The following is a 25,838-nucleotide window of genomic DNA, read 5'->3' as shown; positions in this document are numbered from 1 at the left end:
AATTTTAAGCTGTTTCCAACATTGATAATAATCAGAAATGTTTATTGAGCAATGTTTATTGAAAATATGTTGAAACGGAAAACTTTCACATTTGCTGTTTTTACTGTATTTTTGATTGAATAAATACAGCCTTGATGAGCACATACTTGACACACTTGTTGACATTGTTTTCTGTCCTCTTGAAGAAGCACCCATATTTTGTCTGATCTAACTATACATTTAACAAAAACTGATAAATGATAAAATATTTTAGTACATATAAGTGTATTTGATCTTTTATTATAATAAATGCTCATCACTTAAGAAGTTGTCAGGTTTTTTTACATTTACATAGGACATAGTCATAGGACATACATTTTTACATTTACATAGGACAGTAGCACAGGTTTCTCTCTTCTAACGCTTTTTTGAACATGACCTTTATCTCCCATTTCCCATATGTTGCTCTTTTTGTCTCATTGTTTCATTGCAGCAGCAGCTCTCCCTCTTGCCCCTAATGGAGCCTCTGGTGGGGGTGAACTTTGCCCATTTCATGCCCTATGGGGGCGGACAGCTGGATGGAGAGAGCCGTCTCTCTGGCACATTTGGAAGCGCCTCATTGGACGGTGTCTCAGACTATTACTCCCAACTGATTTACAAGGTAATTAAGAATAGCTAATAAAATACTCCATGACTGTACATTTGCTACTGAAGCATCAAGCGATCACTTTTATTACTTGCATCAAGTCTCGTGATATCAGCAGTAAACTTCACCTATTAGATTTAATTTATGAGAGATGTGCAGATGGCCACTCATATTTGTATCTCTCTACAGCAGAATAACCTGAGCAACCCGCCCACCCCTCCTGCCTCCCTGCCCCCGACACCTCCTCCAGTGGCACGGCAGAAGTTGCTCAATGGCTTTGCCACAACAGAAGAGCTTGTCAGCAAAGGTGGTGTCATTGTTGGACATGATGGTGAGTGGCAACTTTGAATTTGATGTTGATAGTGATCATTTTGACTAGATATGGACAGGCCAATGAACTGTTTACTCTTGACTAGAGATAATAGGTTTGGCCAATGCTTTTTTAGCATTAATCACATATTAAACATTTTCTGGTTATCGGTTTTTGGTCAATATTGAGTCTACCAAAAAACGCAGCCATTTAGAAACATAGCAGTTTATAGTAATAGCCCAAAACAAAGATACATTTAGATCACAAAACATAATATTTCTAATGCACAATGGGAGCTAATAAAAATACACTACTGACGCTGGGGGGTTTGTTTCAACAGTCACCAAAGGGCTGCTTTCTCGACCGCTGCAGTTTAAGGCTGAGGAGGAGCTGCTGGCTCGAGCACTGGCTCAGGGGCCCAAAACTGTGAATGTGCCGGCCTCTCTTCCCACCCCACCTCATAACAACCAGGAAGAGCTCAGGTCAGTACACGGATACCGAGAACTGGGATTACAGTTAGTCTAGCACAATGCATGTAGCAAGTTTTTTTTAACAAATAGAAAAAATAGATAGAAGATAAATAAAAAGTGTTTGTATTAATGGGACAATTATTAATGAAAACTATTTAGTTTCTTGAAAATGGCTAAGGACTCAGCAGCTCGGGTTGAGTTAGGCAGGTCATTCCACCATCTTGGAACAGTCAAGGTAAAGGTCTGTAAAAGTGATTGTGTGCCTCTTTGGGATGGCACCACAAGGTGCCGTTCACTTGCAGAACGTAAGCTTCTGGAGGGCACATAGGTCTGAAGTAGTGAGTTTAGGTATAGAGGTGCAGAGCCAGTGGTCGTTCTGTAGGCAGACGTCAGTGCCTTAAATTTGATGTGAGTGGCTATTGGCAACCAGTGAAAACTGATGAAGAGAGGCGTGACATGTGCTCTCTTCAGCTCGTTAAAGACCACTCTTGCTGCAGCATTCTGAATCAGTTGCAGAGGTTTGACAATGTATGCTGGAAGGCCTGCCAAGAGAGCATTATAATAGTCCAGTCTGAATAGAAAAAGAGCTTGGACAAGGAGTTGTGTAGCAAACTCCAATAGGAAGGGCCTGATCTTCCTAATGTTGTATAAGGCAAGTCTGCAGGGCCAGAAATTTCTAGCAATGTGGTCTGTGAAACTTGATCATCAATCACAACTCCATGGTTCCACAATGAGAGGGACAGTTGAGTGTTATCACCATAGCAGTGATAGGAAAAGCCATGTTTCTGAACGGCTAGTGACATCATGTAGATGGAGAAGAGAAGTGGTCCAAGCACTGAGCCCTGAGGCACCCCAGTGGCTAGATGATGCGACTTGGATACCTCACCCTCCAAGATACCCAGAAGGATATACCTGAGAGATAAGACTTGAACCACTAGAGTGTGGTTCCTGAAATGCCCATTATTATTAGGATTGACATGAGGATATTTTAAAACTTTTAAACCATAGTGTAAAGAACTCATATTTAAATTATTTTTGGCTTGTCTTTTACCCAGACCTTTTAACTTCCCTCTATAATAAATTTAGTGTTATAATCAGTAAAATTGTATCATCATCATTACACCAAAATCCACTTGAAGGTTGATCAAGGCCTTGATCAGGTCTTTATTGTAGAGCAAATGTTTTAACACAATGAAAACTTTTAAGGAGTTTAATTTTCCAAAGCTATCAAAAGTGCGTAAAGGTTATGGTGGACAGTACTTTGAAATGTGATTGTGTATAAACATGGCACACAAATATCTTGAATTATGTATTATGACTCATTTCTACACATTTTGTAGTCTATTTTCAGTTTCTCAGTTAAAATGTAACCAATCTATTTCTCTCATATACACACAGGGGACAGGAGCACTGTGAAGACAGAGACACCCCAGACAGCTTTGTCCCATCTTCTTCCCCAGAGAGTGTTGTTGGCATGGAAATCAGTCGCTATCCTGATCTCTCATTGGTCAAGGAGGAACCTCCTTCTCCAGCCCTGTCTCCAGTAATTCCAATGTTTCCTGTCTTTAGGGGCAAAGGTAACTAGCTCATTCCCTTTTGTGCCTACAATTACATTATAAATGTTCTGGGTGCTGCTGAGTGCCCACAGTGGATTTGATTAAGCCATTTTTATTTATTCCTCTTATTTTCAAGGCTCAGAGGTCAGGTTACGAGAGGTCAAGACGGAGCCTTCATCGGTGTTCTTCGGCTCTCCATTTGGATCGGTGCAAAATGGTTCCAACACTGGGCTGGTGTCCATCGCCATCACACTGAAGCCAGCCGCTGCTGAGGTGAGAAACAGTGTTGGTTTACCAGAGAAATCTGTTTCTACAGAGGTACCTGCAGAATTTGTTTCGATGGACAGCACAATAACAGTACATTAAAAAAAAACACAGTACAACAAAACATGAAATAGTGTTGCTTGAATAGTGAATAGTGTTGCTTGCATCAGCAAACACCGCTCTCATTCCTCACTCTGTGGTTTCCTTTGCTCTTTCAGAACATCACTGACGTTGTCGCAGCCATTGCTGACCTGATCCGTGTAAAGATCCCCAGCAGCTATGAGGTCAGCAGTGGCCCGGGCTCTATGGGGGCCATCAAGACCTCTGTGGATGCACAACGTCTAGCCTCTGCACTTCACGAGCCAAATGGACCACGGGCCACACGGCAAGCGCCTTACCACCTGCAGCTACAACACAACCATAACAAAGGTGAGGAATGCCTGCTCATCCATATTTTGGTCTTATGTCATAATTACATCTTAGTGTCTTAGTGATTTTTCAGAAATCATTCTAAAATGACTGTGATCTAACAATTAGATCAGGATCTAATTGTTTATCCATCAGTTGCTAAATGTGCAGTATTATGTCTGTGTCTGGCTCAGCTACTGACGGAAAATCACTATTGATTTTGTGAACGATTGGGGAAGCTACTTAAACACAGTAGTGATCTTGGCCTGAACTATCCTATTGAAGTCTGCTCATCTGTGTCAGATACTCACTTAATGAATGTACTGAATCAGATTAAAAGCCTCAGTACAAGATTACATCTCATTTATCACAGGGAAATGACACCGTGCTCTATTATCATTGTGTAATTGCTGTTTTTATGCTAACCAGAGCTGGTAGGAGGAACTTTTTCTGTTTTTTTGACAACTGTGGATCTCTTTCAGGTGGTGTTGGTGGCAGAGAGCAGTATAAGAAGGTACAGGGCAGCCCAGGACAGAGGCAACAATGGTGTCAACAATGTAAAGTAGTAGTCCTGGGCAATGGCGTGAGGAAAATGACCAAAGATGGGCAGGGCAAAGCACAGGTAGGAACATGTGATTTTTGTTTGCCCTTAATGAATTCAAAAAGGTATTTTATTCATAAAATGTGAGATATTTCCTTGTGAAATGTAAAGTGTGACTTAATTTGATTGATTGGGAATTGATTGTATTATTGTGGACGTTCAATGTCAGAATGAGGCCAGACTAATTCTAATGCCTGAATAGTTATTTTGCTATTGGTTAACATGAACCAATATAATGAATGGCCTTGGTGACTTGTTTCAGAGGCAAAGCAAGTTACATTATTACAACGTCTCATCTTCTGATTTCTCCCAGGAGTCCCAGTTATGTTCTGATGGGGGTTTGGTGTTCTGCAGTCATAGCTGTCTCATTCTACATTCATCATCCACTCAGTCCAATGGGAACACCGACACCAAGGTTTGTTTTCTCAGTCAGAATCCATATGCAAACAGCTTTGAGACTGAGCATGGCTGATTTTATTTAACTGATAGATGAATTCCTCTTGACTACGCATGATGAATGTCGTGCATATGTTTCATGTTTCTGTATTGTATTTCCAGACATCTGTTGCTCTACTTTCTGAAAGTGCTTTGAAACAGAGTCCTTCTAAAGTCCAGCACCAGTATAGCAACAACATGTCCTCTCTGGATGTCCACTGCCTGGCCCAACTCCAGCACAAGCCATCCTCTCACCCTCCGAACCTTCACACGGTTTTTAACCCAGCTGGTCAAGCGATCAAGACAGAATCCAAACCTCAAAGCATATCGGAGAGCCATCTTAAAGTGACGGTTAAGCTGAAACCGCGTTCAGAGGGCCACGTGGAAGACAAACCGTGGCATCATGGCAAGCGGTGGAAAGGCCTGCGCTGGCGAAAATGGACAATACACATTGCAGTACCAAAAGTTGCCACCCAAGAGTCGGAAGTTGAGGAGTTCTTGCAGCAGCTCAACTCATCTCTGCGGCCGTGCTCAACCACCCGTGACTGGCGCCGCTGCTGTTTTTGCCAACAGATTGGCGATGGGATGACGGATGGCCCCGCCAGGCTGCTCAACTTGGACTTGGACACCTGGGTGCACCTCAACTGTGCCCTCTGGTCCTCTGAAGTCTATGAGACTCAAGCCGGCGCCCTGATCAATGTGGAACTGGCGCGTCAGCGTGGTCAAACGGTGGTTTGTGTGTTTTGCCAGCGATTAGGCGCCACTAGTGGCTGCCATCGGTTGCGTTGCCTCAACATCTACCACTTCACCTGCGCCCTGCAGGCTGGCTGTACGTTTTTTAAGGATAAGACGATGCTGTGCCACCAGCACCGGCCGCGGGGAGCCGGCGCTGCTGCCGGCTTGCACTTAGAACATCAGCTGCGCTGCTTCTCTGTGTTCCGCCGTGTCTTCGTACAGCGCGATGAACTGCGACAGTTAGCGTCGGCCGTGCAGCAGCCTGAGCGCGGACACACTTTCCGTGTGGGGAGTTTGCTTTTCCATGCAATGGGTCAGCTGCCACCTAGTCTGCTGGCCACCTTTCACTCATCTACAGCCATCTATCCACCAGGCTATGAGGCATGCCGTCTCTACTGGAGCATGCGGCACGGTCAGAAGCGCTGCCGGTACGTCTGCTCTGTTGAAGAGCATGAGGGGCGTCCCGAATTCAGCATCCGTGTGATTGAGCAGGGCTATGAGGATCTGGTGCTAACAGACACCACTGCTAAAGGTACAGCTGCCACAGTCTCCATCACATATACTGATATAATAGCAGGGTTCACGTGGGTACTGTATGGATATACAGTATTTGGGCAGGTCTTCAATAACATCTTCAAAAGTCCTACATTTGATTTAAAAAAACTCAAAATGATAAACATTCAACCTAAAAACAACAGTTAAAATTGCAAAACCAAAAGAATAACAAGACATAAAATCCCACTGAAACAGCAGCTTTTTTGCAGCGTTTTGAAAAAACGCTATTTATGTGCTCTGAATGTGTAGTAGAGGACAAAGAAAAGCTGCACCAATATGCCTAGGGACCTCATATTTATTTAAACAATTTCAGTTGCAGCTTTTTGAGGTTCAATAATTGCACTATGTCATATCGTAATTTAAATTTCAATGCGATTATGTTATGAATCTTCAGGAACGAACCCAATCGCAGACAGTTTGCCGAACACACAGGGTTTATTAATGACAAAAACAGAAAACAAAACTCACGAGGGGGCAAAACAAGTCAGGGTAGACAACACTAGACTAAGACTCAGACGATAAACTAACAACTAAGACAGGATCAAACACTTCTTTCAAGACAAGACTTTCAATACGTTACTCACGGGTAGCTTCACACTATGTATGACACATCAAACAATGAACCAGCAAAGGACAGCAAAAACACAGGGATTATATATGAAACGCTAATGACGAGGACAGGTGAAACTGACTAGACAATGATGACAAGACGAGGATAACAAGGGGGCGGGGTAACGTAACGAGACAACACAAGCACATGGCCCAAACAATGGGCCATGCGCTTGTACACAAAACATGATTCTGTCATGATCCTGCCTTACGACAGGACACTAAGGCCCCGTTTACACGATGGGAAAACGCAGATATTTCTCTGCGTTTTGGCCTGTCATTTACACGAAAACGCCGTTTTTATCCCAGAAAACGATTATTTCTAAAAACTCCGGCCAAAGTGGAGATATCTGAAAACGCCGGTTATATGTTGCCGTGTCAACTGGGAGAAACGGGGTTTTAGGTTCTCTCTTGTCGATTCTGAGGATTCTGATTGGCTTGCATGGCTTTAACCTTCTCCCTACACTGCCGCCCATAGGTTTGGCATAGTTATGATGGCGCTCGACGGCGTATTTATGCGGGGTTGTGTGCACGATGTTTTTATTGAAAACGGAGGGGGGGAAATATTCGTTTCTCTAAAAATCCGGCTATGTGTAAATGTGGCCTAAGGCAGAATCATGACATATTAATTGCGTAAACGACATTTAAAACCAGTTTTAAATAATCTCATCAGTCCTACTGCCTGACAGACAGCAGTGTTATGTTTTTTATTCGCTTGTGTGCTCATTCTCACCCATGTGCTCTAGGAGTCTGGGACAAGGTTCTTGGACCCGTGGCTGAGAGGAGGGCTGAGACGGGCATGCTGAGACTCTTCCCTGTCTATCTGAAGGGAGAGGACCTGTTTGGGCTTACCATCTCAGCAGTTACCCGCATCGCCGAATCGGTAATTACAACCTTAATATTACTCACTGCATATTGTAAAGTGAAATGCCCAGTTATGTACAGTTTGTTACGATGCGCTCATTTTGTGATATGTCACTGTTGTAGCTGCCGGGTGTGGAGGCGTGCTCAAGGTATCGATTCCGTTATGGCCGGAATCCAATGTTGGTGCTTCCACTGTCGATCAATCCATCTGGCAGCGCTCGTTCTGAGTTGCAGACGTTCCCCCATCATGAGAGGTCAGTATTTTGATCAATTATGGTGTGGTGATCACATTAATGAAATCTCAGTGAAATTTAGCGTGCAAGAGCAGCAGGTTCATTGTCCATTGTCATTAGCGTAGAGATGTATGACGCACAAATCACACAGAAATCACTTTCAAGCCTAGCAGTTTTCTGTTGGTCAGTGCGGTGAATTTGCATCACCAATTTTAACACGAGCAAAATATGCGCAGGCAATTTTTCCACGTTCACACGAAACTCCCACTCGCACAAATTCCTATTGGAATGACTAGATTTCACCTGTGAAACTTCACAAAGCATCAGTAAATCTTTGTTCTCACTTGTCACTTGACACTTGATGTCGAAAGTGGCTGGCGGTGGGGATGCTAGTTCCCACTAAGGAAAAAATTTAATATAAATGGAATCAGTACATAAAATGCTTAATATTAAAGATTAATCGAGAACAGCGAGTGCTCTTTGTCATTGCAGATATATATCTGTTGCGCAAGCACCGGTCTATCTGGGTTGTAGAAACCATTCAGACTCTGAGTCAGCATGTCGAGTATACATGTATGTACACAGAGACATATCATAAGTTATAGGAAAGTTGCTGACTGCTCAAATTAACCTCTCCATCTTGCCGTGACACTCCGCTATAGGATGTATTGGCGGATCACAAGCACTCAACTTTTACTTGACTCCTATTGGTTGTTGCTTCCGATTCCCGAAAGTCACATATCTCAGTTGCATAAACATATCAACTTTGTCACATACACACCTACATGCTGTCGCCAACGTTCACTGTCGCTCATGTCGCTGGAATTCGTCAGGTCTCTAGTGAAATTAATGTGATTTTGTCACTGCATGTCGCTGGTAGTATGCACAGGGCTTAAAGGGTTAGTTCTTACAAAAATGAAATTTCTGTCATTAATTATCACCCTCAAGTTGTTCCAAACCCGTAAGACCTTTGTCATCTTCGGAACACAAAGTAAAATATTTTTGATGAAATCCGAGAGCTTTCTGACCCCCAGGGTGAGTAATAACTGACAGAATTTTCATTTATGGGTGAACTAACCCTTTAAACGGGACCGCACCTTTACATTTTGCGTTTGTTGGAAGAGCAGTATTAATGAAATATTGTTTTAATTCTCTGTTTCTGCCATGTTCTCTTATACACTGCGACAAACTCGCACATACTCACACAGGTTAAAGATCCTCTCCGTGTGGGCCAGAACATCTCGCTGCATCCAGAACTCCACCATGCCGGAGAGTGGATCATCTCACAGCAAACACTTTGTGCACTCTAAGTCATCTCAGTACCGCCGGCTGACCAGCGACTGGAAGACTAACGTGTATCTGGCACACTCCCGCATCCAGGTGAGTCCGTTCACTGACCACCTGAAGCATATTTGAAAAAGCTGGCTGAAATCGCCAGGTTCATCTGATCCTTTGAAAATGTAAAGTTTTAAAGGGATTCAGATGGGACCTCGCTGGACTGAACTCGAGGAAGCCTTAAAATACTCAGTGTGCCTTGAGTGACTACAGTTTCTGTTGTTCCTCTAAGAGCATCTTAATGAAAAATGTCTCTTTTAAGCTTGTGTTATTGGCCTCCCTCCCTCTGGCACGGTTGTGTGGTCATCTAAAAGAGCCACAGCTGATCCAGTGTCTCTTCTAGTTCCCTGCCGAGCTTTTTAAAACCACACAGGCATACAAACAGATAAATCACTGAGACATATCTGATGTCTCATTCAGTCAGCTGTACACACCTCGGTGTGCTAATCGAAGCAGTGTAGAATGGGATGTACATGGGTCAGTCTCTCGAAACTATGGCCAGGTCATATTTTCTCCCCCAAAAAAGAAAAACAAATTCGATTATAGTTTGCATATGAATGTGAAGGAATTATGAAGGTGATTCTCATTACATTTAGATTCTCATTACTGTATATTTTTAAGGTACAATACAATAAATATTTTTATACTGACTATTTTCTACTTTTATAACTGACCATGAGCAATACATTTGTTACTGTATTTGTTAATCTTTGTTAATTGTTAGTTGATAAAAATACAGCTGTTCATGTTACTTAAGAGTGCATTAACTAATGTTAAAAAATACAACTTTTGATTTGAATAATGTATTAGTAAATGTTGAAATTAACATTAAAGGTGCAGTGTGTGACTTTTAGCGGCATCTACTGGTGAGGTTGTGAACTGCAACCAACAAAAGTTGGTGGTCGACAGGAAAATAATGGCGTTGCCTGAGACGGCAGAGAGTAGCCAGTTACGCAATGAGGTTTCTTTACAAAGATCAATTAAGAAATTATGTTTACTTTATTATTCAGTAAAACGATATGTTATTGCAAATATTATTGTTACTTGTTCACCATTGTGTCAGTGTTTTATTCGCTGACTTTAGCTAGCTTCCTTGCACGAAGAACAACATAGTGACGAAACTTGTTTGTCCGTTTAGGGCCACTGTAGATACATTAAAGGGTTAGTTCACCCAAAAATGAAAATAATGTCATTAATGACTCACCCTCATGTCGTTCTAAGCCCGTAAGACCTCCGTTCATCTTCGGAACACAGTTTAAGATATTTTAGATTTAGTCCGAGAGCTTTCTGTCCCTCCATTGAAACTGTATATACAGTATACTGGCCATGTCCAGAAAGGTAATAAAAAAATCATCAAAGTAGTCCATGTGACATCAGTGGGTTAGTTAGAAGTTTTTTAAGCATCGAAAATTCTTTTTGGTCCAAAAATAACACAAAATAAGACTTTATTCAGCATTGTATTCTCTCCCTTGTCTGTTGTCAATCCTTCACAGTTACGCTGATGGCGTAAGACGCTGATGACGTGTATTTCTGGTGCGCCCGAGCTTCGTTTACAGTCTGAGGGAAACGCACGCTGTAAAAGTGTCTCATCCGCGACATGCACATTTACGCACCATTAAAAAAATTATATCCACGCAAACAATGTAGAATAGCTTGAATATAGCGTGCGTCTCCCTCAGACTGTAAACGAAGCTCGGGCGCACCAGATAACACGTCATCAGCGTCTTCCGTCAGCAGCGTCACTGCGGAGTCGTGAACGCAGATTCACAACAGACCCGGGAGAGAATACAATGCGGAATAAAGTCTTATTTTGTGTTATTTTTGGACCAAAAAGTAGTTTCGATGCTTCAAAAACTTCTAACTAACCCACTGATGTCACATGGACTACTTTGATGATGTTTTTATTACCTTTATGGACATGGCCAGTATACTGTATATACAGTTTCAATGGAGGGACAGAAAGCTCTCGGACTAAATCTAAAATATCTTAAACTGTGTTCCGAAGATGAACGGAGGTCTTACGGGCTTAGAACGACATGAGGGTGAGTCATTAATGACATTATTTTCATTTTTGGGTGAACTAACCCTTTAATGTAAGGGGACCCGCGGTGTATGTAGATAGAAATGGCTCATTCTAAGGTAATAAAAACATAGCGGTTCATTATGTAAGGTCTTTATACACCACTGAAAACATAGTTATGTATATGATATTGCATTTCTGTCAACAGATCCTCCTAAATATTACACAATGCACCTTTAAGTAAGATTAACAAATGCTGTTGATGTATTGTTCATTTTTAGTTCATGTTAACTAATGTAGTTAACCAATGAAACCTTGTAAAGTGTTACCAATAATTTCAATAATATTTTCCTGCATTACATTAATGACAATAATGAGCTTAATAGTCATAAAAAATAATGTCATAATTCAACAACAAAAAACTTTATGTTTTTTAATGACATTTTAATCATTGTGTCTATTTAAAACTATAACTGCTGAATTTATTTATTCAATTATTAATTGAGAAAACAGAGACATCTCTTCAGGGACAATAATTTTCAGGGAAACCAATTGTATCCAGAAATGAACTAAACTTGACAAAACCTCCCTTTTCTATTTATAAAAAATGATATAAAAATAAAGTAATACAAATTTTTTATATAAAAATGCGGTGGGTTAGGTTTATAGTATTGATAATTAGCTGTACAAAAACAATACAAGTGTACTGAATCTCCCAAGTAAACATGCATGGAATAGCTATAAATGCTATTCTAATGCAAATACTCATACTCAGAAGTGAGCTAAACCTGACAAAACCTTATTTTGGGGATGTCCTTATGTGTAAAAATGAGTAAAATGCAGAAAGTTTCCAGTTAGGGTTAAATGATAGTATTTGTAACCAGCTGTATATAAAAACAATAGACGTCCATGGAACATCCCCAGTGTGTGCGTGAGAGAGTGATCTGTAGCCTTGGGTGAGGATGCATGTCTAATGCGTCTCGTGTCTGCAGGGTCTTGGGCTGTTTGCAGCACGTGACATTGAGAAGCAGACCATGGTGATCGAATACATGGGGGATATTCTGCGCACTGAGGTGGCCATGAGGAAAGAGCTGCTGTACAAGGCTAAGGTAAAGCTCGCTCAACCAATGAGGGGGGTAGTGCTGGGAATAATGTTACCTTGACATGCTGTCTAAATGCGTTTGTCTAAATCTGTGTGGATTTCTCCCACAGAACCGCCCAGCGTACATGTTCCGCATCGGCAGCGACCGAGTTATCGACGCAACCCACTCTGGAAGCCCTGCGAGGTACAAAAATGAACTTGACGTGTCATATCAGCTTTCAGATGTGTACATTACTTGATGATGCGTTATGGGCAATGTCAAACCTGACATATTACTGTCATTTTTACTGTCACATTTCGCACAATTCGGAACACCTGTGAACTCCATGTTTAATGTTGCTGTTTTAGGATGACTGTTTGAAGCACTAATATTCAAAGTTTGGGGGATTTTGAAAGAAGTCTCTTATGCTCACTAAGGCTGCATTTATTTGATAAAAAATACAGTAAAAACTGTTATATTGTGAAATATTACCATTTAAAATAACTGTTTTCTGTTTTAAAGGGGTGGTTGATTATGATTTTACTTTTCTAACTTTAGTTAGTGTGTAATGTTGCTGTTTGAGCATAAACAACATCTGCAAAGTCGCAAAGGAAGATATTTGCTTTTAAAGAAATCATTTTTTAAGGACTACAACAAACGGCTGGTAGGGACTACACTACATTCCTCCGGGTGACATCACTAACCCTAAAATTTACATAAACCCCGCCCCCGGGAACACGCACTCCATGTTGAGAAGAGGAAGAGTTGTAGTCGAGCACATTTGTGTGTCTGCTCAAGCTGTCGCATCCGTCTTTTTTAATATGCAATACAGTACGTAACACAAATGCAATCGCATGCCAGATTTGATGCTCAAGAAACCATTGTACTGAATCAGAACAAGCGTATAAACGTACAAACTTTTTTGCCTAGTGAATGACAAAGTGTTTGACAAAAATTGCTGTTGGAAAGTTCAAAGCGTGCTCTTGGATGCAAGAAGAAATGAAGTTATAATTCATTTTAATTGGATGTTTCCCTTAGATACATCAATCATTCATGCTCTCCAAATTGTGTGGCTGAGGTTGTTACGTTTGAGCGGGGCTACAAGATTATCATCAGTGCCGCCCGCAGGATTGAGAGAGGAGAAGAGGTAAGACTGTACAAGCGTGTCATTTATTTTCATGCACCTAAATAAACGGCACAAACACGGCCAAAAAATAGCGTTGCAATGCACAGCACAATCTTGCAGGGCAGTTCTGGGAGACTGTGAAGGAAGCAGCAGACCAGTGCAATCTGGCATACTTTTTAGGGGTACCAAATCGGTTATCGGCTGATATTATAGATTTTTTAATTTACGTGTATCGGCCGATATTGGATATTTAATTGTTCATGCTCATTTCCCCTATTTGACATTTGGATTTCCTTTACCATCATCTGACGCTCACTTAAAGGTACACTATGTAACGTCTAGGTTACTAATTTAACCCACGTTCCCTGAAGGAGGAAACGGAGAAGTTACTTCAGAACTGAACTGATGAATTGGGATCCCCAATGGATAAAATGGATCAAAAAATGTTATGAATGGATTAAAAATGTTAATAACATGCTATAAATGCTATAAATACCACCTGGCCAAAGCCGTTAGCACGTCACAGAGCAATATGAGTTGAAGATGTGTGTTCGGTTCCTCAAACGTTCAAGTTTTATTCTGTTTTCCAACTGTACGTTGGTTAAGAATGAAATGGCTATAATTTATTCACACTTCTACTATTGAATCCAACGTATCATCAGCGCTCGGATTCACTTCTACGGTGTCAAGTACGACTTGCAGTCTGTGAGGTAAACTAAACGCTATTTGAAAAGGGGGAGGGGCCATTCAATATGTCCCGCCTTAGCTTCCTGTTCCAGTGGAAATTACGTCAACACATCAAACAAAGCTGCGCATTCCAAGGCACTTCAGTGAGCCTTTAAAAAACAGTAAGAACATTGTTTTGTTTGTGCTTTGGCTCTGTGACTGTGCGGATTAATATGGTTATCCTACTGCTCATAAACCATTCACTACTAGAGTTAAGTGATATAACCAGTTTAGATGGAAAAGATATCAAGCTGACTAGCTGAAGACGTTACTGTAGCTATAGCCATTAATAAACACGGCACTCACTTGAAAATAAATTCCAGCACAGCGCTACAACAACCATAGTGAAATGACGCTTCACAAAAGATAATGCTTTACAATGAACTCTGTTAGAGAGCCATTTTAAATATAAGCCGATTTATCTTTTCAATAATATGTTACTCACTTGTTGAGTAATAAAAACACCATCTCTGCGACGCTTTTACAACATTTCAAATCCCTCAGTTCTCGCCATCTCCGAAAAGCAAAGCCAACGTTGATTCTTGTTTTATCACGAGCTCTGTCGCGTTTCTCCATTTGCCAGCAGACTTTCGTCTGTTTGGCGTTTGTTTAAAACGGGTGATTCCCCGATCGTGCTCCATGTCAACATTTCTCGCTCGTTGTGACAACTAGCCTAACCTATACCACTCCCACACCAAACAGACGTCAAAGTAGCCGGAGAAACTGTTCTCTATTTACAGATATGACGAGACGCGAACGGGCGAGTGACAAATTTACCACGAAAACCATCCTGACAAGGTCTAAAATATAAACACTTATAAAAAGGCTTACCATAGGAAATCAGGGTGAGAAAAAAAACACGAATAAAACAAAAAGTTACATAGTGTACCTTTAAAGTTAATTTTTAAAACACTAAGAATTTAACAACACTGTTAAACATCAGTACCGGACAACATTTTGGTGCATACCTTCATATTTTACCATGACTGTTCATTCAGACCCTGTTGATCTGTTCTCATAAGAACTATCCGCACAGCTTAATATGATTTGAGATTTGAACCACTTTGAATGATTTTGTTGCAGCTCTGCTATGATTACAAGCTCACCCCGGTTGAAGATCAGAGCAAGATCCCATGTCACTGTGGAGCCGCCAACTGCCGCAAGTGGATGAACTGAACAACCCTGAGGTGCCAATTTACCAGAGGAGACATAGAAACAAAGGAAACAGCCAATCCTGGAAGTTGTTTTAGCGGGCGATCATTTTATAAAACGTGCAAAACTAAGAGGAAAACACAATGCTGCAATACAGCATTGTGTGAGAGCCATTCGTATCATTTTCTTGACTTGAAAGGAAAGGGTTCCGTTATGTGCATGTGCCATGAGTCTGTGCGTGCGTGTGTGTGTGTGAGTGTTTGTTTGTTTGCCAGCTCGAATGCGTGTGCGTCACACGGGGCAGATTTCACCAGCGAATGAGGACGGAGAATGAGCGAGAGCACTGTGCCGGGTATGCCTTATAGGTCGATGGAGAGGGCAGGCCCATCTGTATGACGTGATCTGTACCGTAGAAATCAATGTAGAACATCACTGAATGGAGAATGTACGGAATTGACTTCCGCAAAAGGGAAAAACATGTTGCACTAAAAAAAAAGAAAACGAAAAAAAGAAAAAAAAGAAATAGAAAATGAACTCACGAAGAAAAAGAAAAAAAACTCAAAAATACTTGATTCCATGAGTCAGTTTTATCCTAGATATCTCTCATTGTTTAGTGTAAGAAAATAAAGGTGTTTTGTATTTATTACTGTGTGAGTGAATGAATGGGCCTATTTTTAAAAGCGGTTTTATGCCGATAAAAAGGATGCCCGACTGCGATTCTTGCACGCAGTTTGAGATTCTGTTACATCTGTAAATACCGTGTAAATATAGAGAAATATCAGAATGATTGACCAAATACGACCTTATTCACTACCTTATTCATATCGATATTCAGATATTTTAGATGTGCTTGTTCTGTTTTTTTGTTTTCTCCTTTCTTTTCCTTTCCGGAATTATTTAACAAAGGCACATCACGATACCACGTGTACACGTGTAATTACGAAAACTGTACAGAATTGAGGTGATTTCACAAGAAAAGTATTTTCTCTGTGCTTAGGATGTGGTATTTGTAGTGACTTTGTGGTTTATTCATTATTGCTGACCATTTTGTTGGTTTTCATTTCATTTTTATGTTACGGATAGCAGCGACACGGAATTCAAAAACGAGAGACATTCTAGTAAATCAGGTGGGATCGTAGATGTAGGGATAACTGTGAAATGAACTTTAAACCTCACACACCGATTATGAGATCACAAGCGTAACCTGAACAGGCACAAGTAGATCATGCTCATTTTTTTATATATATAAAGGCTGTCGTATGGATTTTATGTGTAATCGGTGGGAGGAAGGGTCAGCGTAACTCTCTGAAAAATGTGTACATACGAAAAACAAATGCTTGTATTAGTTTTATTGATTGAAGTGAAGCATCTGTTAAGAGAGCGCTATTCATTTTGTAGCCAAAAACTGTTTTTCACACTTCACATGCCTTGTTATTTCAATTTGGGAGTTTCTGTGTGCACAATTTCACGTTGAAAAATGGACAGTTTAGACTTTGTATTGTACTGGGCATGAATTTTTTCAAAAGAGTCCGTTGTATATATTTTTTTCTCAATGAACAGCTGTAACAAAATTGTTTCATGGATATTTTCCTTGTCTTGTAAAATACATCAATTTCCTAGTGTTTTTTTCTTTTCTTTTGCTCTGTATAGTAGTCTAAATTGTTTTGGAAACTGAAGCTTTTTTGAAGTCCACAGAGCGATATAGGGTTTGGTATTTGAGGAATTGAATTTACATTTACAAAAAAAATAATAAAATATTTTACATCATTAATTGATGCACAACTTATTTTTCTTCTGGTTATGTGTTGCAGTTTTATTGAGATGCTATTATACTTTTGATCAATATTTTAAAATATTTTTTATTATTGTTTTCTGTTTTCGTTTTCATTTTGTGTTTTTGTCATTTGTATGTCTATAGTTTTTATTAATTATTATTTCAGTTTTAATTATTTTAGTAAATCAACTTAATCTAAATGATAAATGTTGCAATTAGTTGAATTAGAGTGTTTTTTTTTTACTTTTTAATTTATTTCAGTTCAAATTTATTTTATATTAAGTGTTTTTATATTTTCATGTTTTTTGTTCTAGTTAACTATAACCATGATGTGTTGATATTTTTGGAGGTATGCAAGATTTAATAACATTTAAAACATTTCAGCCTTCAGCAATTTTATTCTGTGCATTAAAGGCATTTTCACACCTAACGACACAAACAAGATTTGAAATGAAAATAATGGAGCTTTTGACAGCGGGGGACAATCATTCGCCTAACAGATCTTCATTTTATCTCAGGGAGGGGGCCGTGTGATGTGAAAAGACCCTCTCGCCGTCCTGGGACAGAAAAACACTACAGCACACACACCCTGAGGCCTCTGGTAACTCATGTTATACTGACTGTGTTCTTCAACCATAACAAGCTCCATGTCACACCCTGATCTAACAGTGATGAGCTAGTCTTATTTCATGTCCCATGTTATAGTCTTTGACACCGTTTTCTATTTTTTTTTTTTTATTACTAATATGGTACTTGATTATTTTTTCGATTAGCTTGTTTTTAATATCGACATCAACGAATGGATCTAATACCACTTGTATTTAAATACAGTGGTGTTAAACGGTATTTACACCCCAATACAAAGGTCAGTCTTTAGTTACTTTGAATCTTTCTTTTTTTTTCTTTCATTATATTTTCTGCAACCATGATGTACAGCTTATTGTGGCCAGGAACTGCCCATTTAGACAAGAAGTCTGAATGACATGTAAAATTACAATATAAAAAAGCATTTTGGCCTAAATTTAAGATGTATGTATTTGAATTGCATAATATTTCCATCCATTTGGATTACACGGTTTTAAAATAAATTAATAAACATAATGTTATTTACATTTGTCAGTTATAGGCTACATAAATTAATCAAGTCCCTTCAGTGTGTGTGTGTGTGTGTGTGTGTGTGTGTGTGTGTGTGTGTCCGTCCATTTTACTGTAACAGTGGTTTGCCAAAAAAATATTCTTCCAATTTATCTACATTTCAAACCCCAGGCAATTTATTCATAATCAGAAGGTTGTCCCACCATTTTCATTTTGAGAGCTGACTGAGCTGTTTGGCCAATGCCAGAAAACATGTATCAAAATTATGAAAACCAAACATACATCATACTGTAGCCCATGTCAGTCATAAAGCTTGTTCATGTTTGACTTGAGGTCTCTGTAAATAATAAAGGATTATACTTCTGCTTTCCTTAATTAAGACAAAGCCTCACTGGAGTCATTAATGAAAGGCGCCACCTGCTGGTAAATAGAAAATAAAATGAGAGAGTTTGAGAAATTAGAGACGAAAAACTGCAATGAAGAAAATATAAAACATAACTGGGCCATGTTATACAGTTATGCTAACACTGTGGCCAATAAAAAAAACCTAAACAGTGCAACAGCTGACTTTAAATGTCCATAAGATTGTATGATGTCTAACTGTGTTTGTCACGATTACTTGTGTCTATTAATATTATTAAAACATTTTGGGGGAAGTTGTTATACCCTGCGTGAGCAAAGTCAGTAAGTTTTAGTCAAATACAATTCAATTAGCATTTTCGGGGGAAATAAAATCCTCTCCGGGTCAAAATGACCCGATCACAATGTAGGGCTTTCAGGTATGACAAATTATATTCATTTAAAATTAAAATCTACACTTGATAATGATGTTGCATGGCTTTCCTGAAAGAGAGCCCTGCGTAGGGACCCTGTGAATCAGAACATGACTTGCGTTCATGAATAAGAGAGAGAGAGAGAGAGAGAGAGAGAGAGAGAGAGAGAGAGAGAGAGAGAGAGAGAGAGAGAGAGAGAGAGAGAGAGAGAGAGAGAGAGAGAGAGAGAGAGAGAGAGAGAGAGAGAGAGGAAACTTGAGCCTGTTGACACTCAATTTTACACGACTGGCTGCAGAATTTCAAATGAACTACACATCAACACAGCCAGGGTGCTCTAAAGGGCATCATAATGATGAACTAGAAGAAATGATCACTCTGTGGGATATGAAACATAAGAGTCATTGTCCGAGTGTATTAAATTCAGTTTGCTCTGCATTTGGATCCATAATGAAGATCCAATTGACTGATCAATCTAGAATATCCTCAGACACATGAAAACAATGCAGAAATGTAATAATTATCAAACTGGTTTCAGCACTTAAAGTATGATGTGATTTTTTTAAAAGTAATTTTTGTGTTGCAAATCTAAACAATCCCTTCTACTCACAAAACTGCTTCCAGGTATTAAAGCTGGCAGAGGATCCATATTGACACAGGAGTCATTAGCTCTGTTGATTGCTCTACAGAGTCCTATTACAGCCAAGCTATAGGAGTCCATTTTGCAGGACCAGCTGCACCCCATATTCAAACACTGCTCCAGGATGATAATGTCTTCACACACACTGCTACACAAATACAAACGCCAGGATGAAATCAGACACCTCCGAAGGCCTCCCGAATCACCAGATCTAAACATTAATAAATCCGAGGAAGCGCTGAGCAGATGTCCAGCCTCTACGCAGCTATTCAAATGAAATATTTTTAAGTTTACTGCAAAATTGCCTTTTAATGTCGTTATTACGCATGTAGACTCCATAAATCTATAAAACTACTACTGAGTCTCACCACAAAACAAATTAAATTAACATAATCTAATAATATCTTGTTTACCATTCAAGCAAACAAAAAAGAACAACGACTTTATTTTAGTTTAGTTTTATGAAGAAATATCTTTGATACATTGGCCCCAAAAAGTATAGGCTGTTTAAGTCTTTAAAATGCATGTTTTTTTCCCCATTTCCTTTCCATATCTTTAGGTGTTTCACAAAAGCAAATGTGTTAGATAGATGATGAAACGATATGAATGATGTATAATTTGTTGGCAAAAGTCACTTTGGCACACGTGTCCAAATAAGCCAATTTTAGGGTCTCTGTAAGAATAAGTGCTCCCATCAAATAGCTTTTACTAAGACCTCTAATATTTTCGCTAAGAAAGGGAAGTGGAATGTGGGTAATATGTTGTTTGCAAACATTCAATACTGAATAGTTGTTGATTTAGGGTACAATACAGTAGCGCCCCCTAGAGACTGTATTATGCAACTCCACTGAGTATTCTATAAAACGTTGAACTACAGACATTGGTCATATTTGAAGACCAGATTTGGTATCTATTAATTAAGCCTAAAATTCACGTTACTATCAATAATAGGGTTAGTGGAGCATGTGAATTTTCTCCTATTATCTTTGCCTTGACATGATATAAGACTGGTTTATGGATTTGGGTCTTGCTAGAGAATCATTTGGTTTCAGTAAGGCTTCAGTTCTACTAAAATATGGCAACATTTAACCCTTAAAATGAACTAGTATTTATTTTCATGCTATAGTACCGGTGGCCAGTAGGCCCTACATGCTTGCTATAAGTGTAGTATCTAATAAATAAGTACCAAGCACTAATGATACGCGGCCTAAGTAGTGTTTAATAGGTAGGCTACTAGTATCTAATCAATGAGTACAATTACTGTATCTAATAAGATCTAATAAGTAGTAGTAGGCATCTTTTAAAAAGGTAGCCTACAAGCACCTAATAAGCACTAGTAGCTAATGAAAAGTAGGCTAGTAGATAGTAAATGTTCAAATGGCTTGCCATAGCCTGCTTGCAGATAGCACATTTATGTCTGCAAGATGTCTGTTAAAGATCACTTCTCCTGGAAAGCTGTTTACTAACATAGACATATTTAAGTTTTATATTCATTCTAAATCATAAACATCTTAAAAAAAAATTCTAAACGTCTATTTGACATCTGACACGAAACGTCCTATAGATGGATTACAGATCGAGCAAACACTCTAAAAAATACGTCTTCCAGCTCCAGGTGTAAACACGCACATCAAATAGGCTAGACGTCTACGTGATGTTACGTGTGCTATCAATCCTGTCTACACAACCATTGAGGGTAATACAATAGTTACCACCAAAACTATTGGTTACCATACCAACAATCTTAATCTAATAACATATCTAATAAAGTCATACAGGTTCGAAGCGATCTGATGGTGAGCCTAAATTATGACAGATGTTGCATTTTTGGTGAACTCGCTCTTTACTACAGGGTGCGATAACGACCAGATGACGTTTTTCTTTTCTTTTGGTCCTTTATAATATAGGCTAGGCCTAGGCCTAATATAAAAATACGCTTGAATTAATACGGATAGTTTAGACAGTCAAAATTATAAAATCTTTACAAAAACTATAAGCTTAGTAGCTTTAATGGATGAATGAAAAGTGACTGTCAGTGGAACTCGGTTAGCTGACACCAGTTTCACACTCGCTCAGGCAGATGAACTCCTGAGATCTAACTGAGGTAAATAAAACTCCCTTCTTTGTACAGTATTCTGCTACGACTTGACAGCACTTCGCCATGTGGAAGGGTGTGCGCAGCTCCGGGCGAATCGGCGGCTCGGTGCGGGAATCGAACCCATGACAGAAGCGGAGTTGAATGCGGATGTCCTCCACGGCGCGCTGATACTGATAAGGAACTGGAGTGTCGGGATGTGCTCGTTTTAAGTCAGACGAGCTTCTGCTAAATCTCCACATTACGGACGACGACTTAATCGGTAAACTGGAGTGAATCAATTCGCGAGTGGAGAGCGCGTTTCCCCCTTCATATTAAAGAGAAGATTTATATCAGCAGAAATATGGGAAGTACAGTGATGGACTCCAAGAAAAAGGATTGCACTAAGAAATCATCAAAGAAAAAGCGATCTCTGCACCTAAACATGCCTGTGAGTTCATTTTCTCATGTACATTCTTAATGTGTTTGTTGACAATTCCGCGTGAGTGTTGCGTAGGCGCCTGCACTGTCTTTAAAGTAGGCTAACGGTTAACGTTAGTGATCTCATTGTTCATATGTAAACGTTCTGATGCAATTTTGGAATGCTAGATGTTTTATTTTCGGAACGTCTTTATGTTGTTGTCTAATAAGTTATTGCAACTTATTAAGCTAACATAATTTCAGTCGATGTGTTTTGAGTTGCTTTTATTACTCCTGCGCTATTTATCTTATTACAATCGTGCGAAAAGTATATTTTTTTAGTACGGTATTAAATCAGTTCTGCTTGAGCTATTCAGAGCTGTCAAAACATGAGTTGCAAGGAACCTCCCCCGCCCTGATGCTTGCGAAGTGCGAACGAACGCGTGTCGCAAACTGGTCGCAAACATGAAAGCGTGTTGAGCAGGCCTACGTTTGTTTGCGTACGACAACAAAACAGAGCGCACGCGCTAGTTTTCAAGAGAATTGCCCGAAATATACGCTTGAAATATTACTGTAGATGGTTTGGTACGTCATGCTGTTCCATGAGCCTGGCTGTTTAGAAAGCTGAAAGAGGAAGTGAGGGAAACAGCTGTAAGAGAAGAGAGCCGTGACTCATCATAGCGTTACATGCAGAAAATGCGAAATCTCTCTCTCTCTCTCTCTAGTACATCACGAAGACCATGGCTGACTGTATATTATTCCATTATGAAATGCCATTCAAGGCCATCTACTAAAAACAAAGATAAGGGAAAATTATGATATTCTGTCTTTTTTGGAGATATTAAGCATAGCCTACTGAAGCCATGGCACCTTGCGTTCTTTTATCCAAGTGATTTATCATAGCATGGTTTGTAGATCCCTATCAGGTTTTCAAAGGGATGCGTACATCTAGTCTAGTGCTTATCTGACAATATTATTTTTTTAGGCACCATGCTGCTAAGAAATTTGTTCATAAAAATTAAGTTTCAATCTTTATTTACTTCCCCTCATGGTCCATATATGATTATTTTCCCCAGTGGAATATTAAAATATTTTTTAAAGATTATTCACACAGCTCTTTTCCAATATTTTTCTTAGTGATTAGTGGAATCCAGCTAAAAAAAAAACAAAAAAAAAACTGTTTGAACAAGTAGGTCTGTTATGCTTGGTCATGACGCATGAGAGAATCAATGGCCTTTTGGCTTCAATGATGTCAAACCTGTAAAGCTGACGTGCCATTTTTTAATTGAATTCAAACACAAATGAAAGATTCAACAGAGATAATACTGTTAGTGTCTTATGTCATTTTCTTTCTGTTCCTTGCACAAAGCTGTAGTATAGCTACAGAAGCTTAAGGATATAATACAGAAGTTCTATTATGGGCATTTTATTGGATCTGATAGCAGTGAACTTTCGATAATGACAGAGCTGTGTAAAAATTCCTCCCTTTAAAGTTGTGATGAATCGGAAGTGGCGACAGATCTTTTCTTCCTCGTTGTGACGTAAATCAGACAGGAAATTGTTGAGTGGATTTTAAGATGTGGATGTTGTTGTCAAAAGTGGAGGCAGATGAACCTCATTTTTAAAAATGAAACATGCACGTATGCATTTAAGAAATATATAGGGTGATATTCCATTTCATGACAACACTTGTCTTTAAGCTTATCCTTTTTTGTTTCCCAGAATAAATTACAGCACACAGGTTTGGTACAACATGTGCAGGAGTAAATACTGACTGAGGTGATTTGTGAATGAATTGTTCCTTTAAAATGACCTACTCTTTAAAGCTGTTTTTTTTTTTTTTTTTTTTTTTTTTTTGCTGTGTATCTGAACACTCTGCAAAAAACTTTCCTCTTCCAGTGCTGCAGAATGGCTAAAGTTCTGTTTCTCATTAGAAAAACACACATTATGCTAGACTAAAGTCTCTCTCTTCTAAATCATATCATGTCGGTCTTAAATGTTTGTTTGTGGTCCATAAAGCAAAGGTCTTTTTTTGGCGCCTTCCAACAAAAAAAGCCGCCTGCATACCTAACAGTTTATCTGCAGTTTCATGTTTAGGAAAAATATTTTAAACACGCTTTTTCCGATAGATCAGCATGCTGATCATTTATTTTTCTAGAAACAACATTTTTTTTTAAATTATGTTTCTGTACCTGTACTGTAGCCTAAAGATCACTTCATGTTTGTATATCATGAAAAGTCCCTTTGGGAAAAACAAACTGTAGCTCTTTTGTTTGGTTGTTTGTTTTTACAATAATGACCACTGCTTTAAGATGTGGGATTTCCATTTATTCATCTGCCTCCATATTCATAACATCTCTGTCCATATGAGAGGTGTGTCCTGGCTCCGCTCATAAAGGACTCTCTGTTCAAATGCTGCAGTTTGGAAGGGGCTTGGAAATTAAGAAATCTAAAATCTTGGCCTTAAGACAAAAGCATAAAATCCCTGGCAGTGGCACCCAAATAAAAATATTAGCAACTGTGCTCATTAATGAATAACCTTGAGTAGAACGCTTCAGACATGGTCTGGAATGTAATATTTTGGTATTGTCAGAGGCGTATTTTGACTATGATTGCTACAGTGGAATGTAGCGTTTGGTAGATTGGTTCTGGTCATTGTCTGTGAAGACTAAACCTGTCAGCGGTTGTTATGTTTATTTCTGGTACTGGTTAATACAACTTGTTGAGGATGGCAAGCAATAGCAACCATCTTTGCATCATGGCAAAAAATTTAGTAGAACAGTTCATCATTTGGTGCAATGGTGTTCTGCTATTCCATTATATTCATTATTCATTAGTAGACCCCCTGATATTAGTGTAAAGCACTTTGGGTGTACTATAGTATGGTATATGAAAGCGCTATATAAATGCCTCATTCATCATGTAAATACACATCTTTCATAGATAACATGTTAAAGGGGTCATGAACTGACTTTTTTAAAATATATATATTGTTGTCTGAGGTCAACTTATGACGTTCGCTTGGTTTTTACATTCAAAAACATCAAAATGAATAAGTAATGGTCTATTTTCTACCCTGGTTTTGAACGCTCGGTTTTTTTGGGCGTGCCGCATTGAAGACTTGGAAGTAAACGCCCACTGCAATGATTGGATAACAGTTTTGCATATTATAATGAGTTTCATGTAATGCACGAATCGATGGGCGGGGCTAAACAGGGATCCCCACTTTGAAAAACCTTATAAAAGCTTTTTTTGGACTAACAATGACGTCAGTTCTGAAACTTATAGGTTATTCTTATGGTATGATTACCTCTTTTATGTCAAACGCTCAAGGAAAATTTTATTTTTCTCAGTTCATCACCCCTTTAAGCACTGCAGTAAAGGAAGTAGTTTATCAATGCAATGTCAGAAAGTGAAATTTAGGTACTTTAGCATAACAATATAGTTTCAATAGTTTATCATTTTTATTTTAAAAATGTCAGAATGCATTAAGAGGTTTGGTCTGGACCTTATAATAGTCCTATACACTAGTTGGTTAAACTAGTTGGACAGGAGTAGCAAGTATTGTGAACTGATAATGAATTGAATATATTGAGCATGTAAATGCGTCAGCGTGTGATTTCATTCAACGTAGCCTTGGCAACTTTTTTCAAGTTGGAGGACCTGAGGTAAACAAAGTGTGTAGTGTAACTCACTGCGGAGTCAAGTTTATTACCAGTGTTGGGGAAAGTTACTTTTAAAAGTAATGCATTACAATATTGCGTTTCTACTTAAAAAAACGAATTGAGTTACTTAGTCACTTTTACTCATCTGGGCTGGGCTTGCTTGTTTGTTCTTTAATAACAAAACATATTTGGCAAATGTACAAGCCCTTTCACACCAAAAGATGTTGAAATGAATAAGCCTCAGGCTGAAGGACTCAAATTCACGCCTGTACAGTAGAGGACGCAGGATCGCAG

The 25,838-nt window shown here is 39.1% G+C and overlaps 2 protein-coding genes across 6 annotated transcripts in view; both read left to right on the top strand.

The window, feature by feature from the left end:
• The window catches only part of kmt2cb (lysine (K)-specific methyltransferase 2Cb), a 99,696-nt gene extending 82,819 nt beyond the window's left edge, over positions 1–16,877 (top strand). For 2 of the 4 annotated variants that reach the window (XM_079614204.1, XM_079614203.1), the window contains exons 46-61: positions 473–640; positions 815–956; positions 1,276–1,417; positions 2,804–2,982; positions 3,098–3,234; positions 3,444–3,654; positions 4,116–4,255; positions 4,548–4,649; positions 4,793–5,936; positions 7,315–7,451; positions 7,556–7,686; positions 8,874–9,045; positions 12,013–12,129; positions 12,233–12,306; positions 13,141–13,249; positions 15,038–16,877. In XM_079614204.1, the coding sequence (XP_079470330.1) occupies positions 473–640; positions 815–956; positions 1,276–1,417; positions 2,804–2,982; positions 3,098–3,234; positions 3,444–3,654; positions 4,116–4,255; positions 4,548–4,649; positions 4,793–5,936; positions 7,315–7,451; positions 7,556–7,686; positions 8,874–9,045; positions 12,013–12,129; positions 12,233–12,306; positions 13,141–13,249; positions 15,038–15,130 (3,198 nt within the window). In that variant the 3' untranslated portion in view covers positions 15,131–16,877. The remainder of the gene's footprint in view (positions 1–472; positions 641–814; positions 957–1,275; positions 1,418–2,803; positions 2,983–3,097; positions 3,235–3,443; positions 3,655–4,115; positions 4,256–4,547; positions 4,650–4,792; positions 5,937–7,314; positions 7,452–7,555; positions 7,687–8,873; positions 9,046–12,012; positions 12,130–12,232; positions 12,307–13,140; positions 13,250–15,037) is intronic. The other 2 variants (XM_079614205.1, XM_079614206.1) reach the window with 2 other exon arrangements.
• Positions 16,878–21,236: 4,359 nt separating this feature from the next.
• Positions 21,237–25,838, top strand: part of prkag2b (protein kinase, AMP-activated, gamma 2 non-catalytic subunit b) — a 37,466-nt gene continuing 32,864 nt past the window's right edge. For both annotated transcript variants that reach the window (XR_013797867.1, XM_079614214.1), the window contains exon 1: positions 21,237–21,910. Coding sequence is in view for 1 of the 2 variants with exons in the window: in XM_079614214.1 (XP_079470340.1) it covers positions 21,824–21,910 (87 nt within the window). In the remaining variant the exon portion in view is untranslated. The remainder of the gene's footprint in view (positions 21,911–25,838) is intronic.

The sequence above is a fragment of the Phoxinus phoxinus genome (assembly GCF_949152265.1).
Source record: "Phoxinus phoxinus genome assembly, chromosome: 5".
Lineage (NCBI taxonomy): Eukaryota > Metazoa > Chordata > Actinopteri > Cypriniformes > Leuciscidae > Phoxinus > Phoxinus phoxinus.
This window is presented reverse-complemented; position numbering and strand designations above follow the sequence as displayed.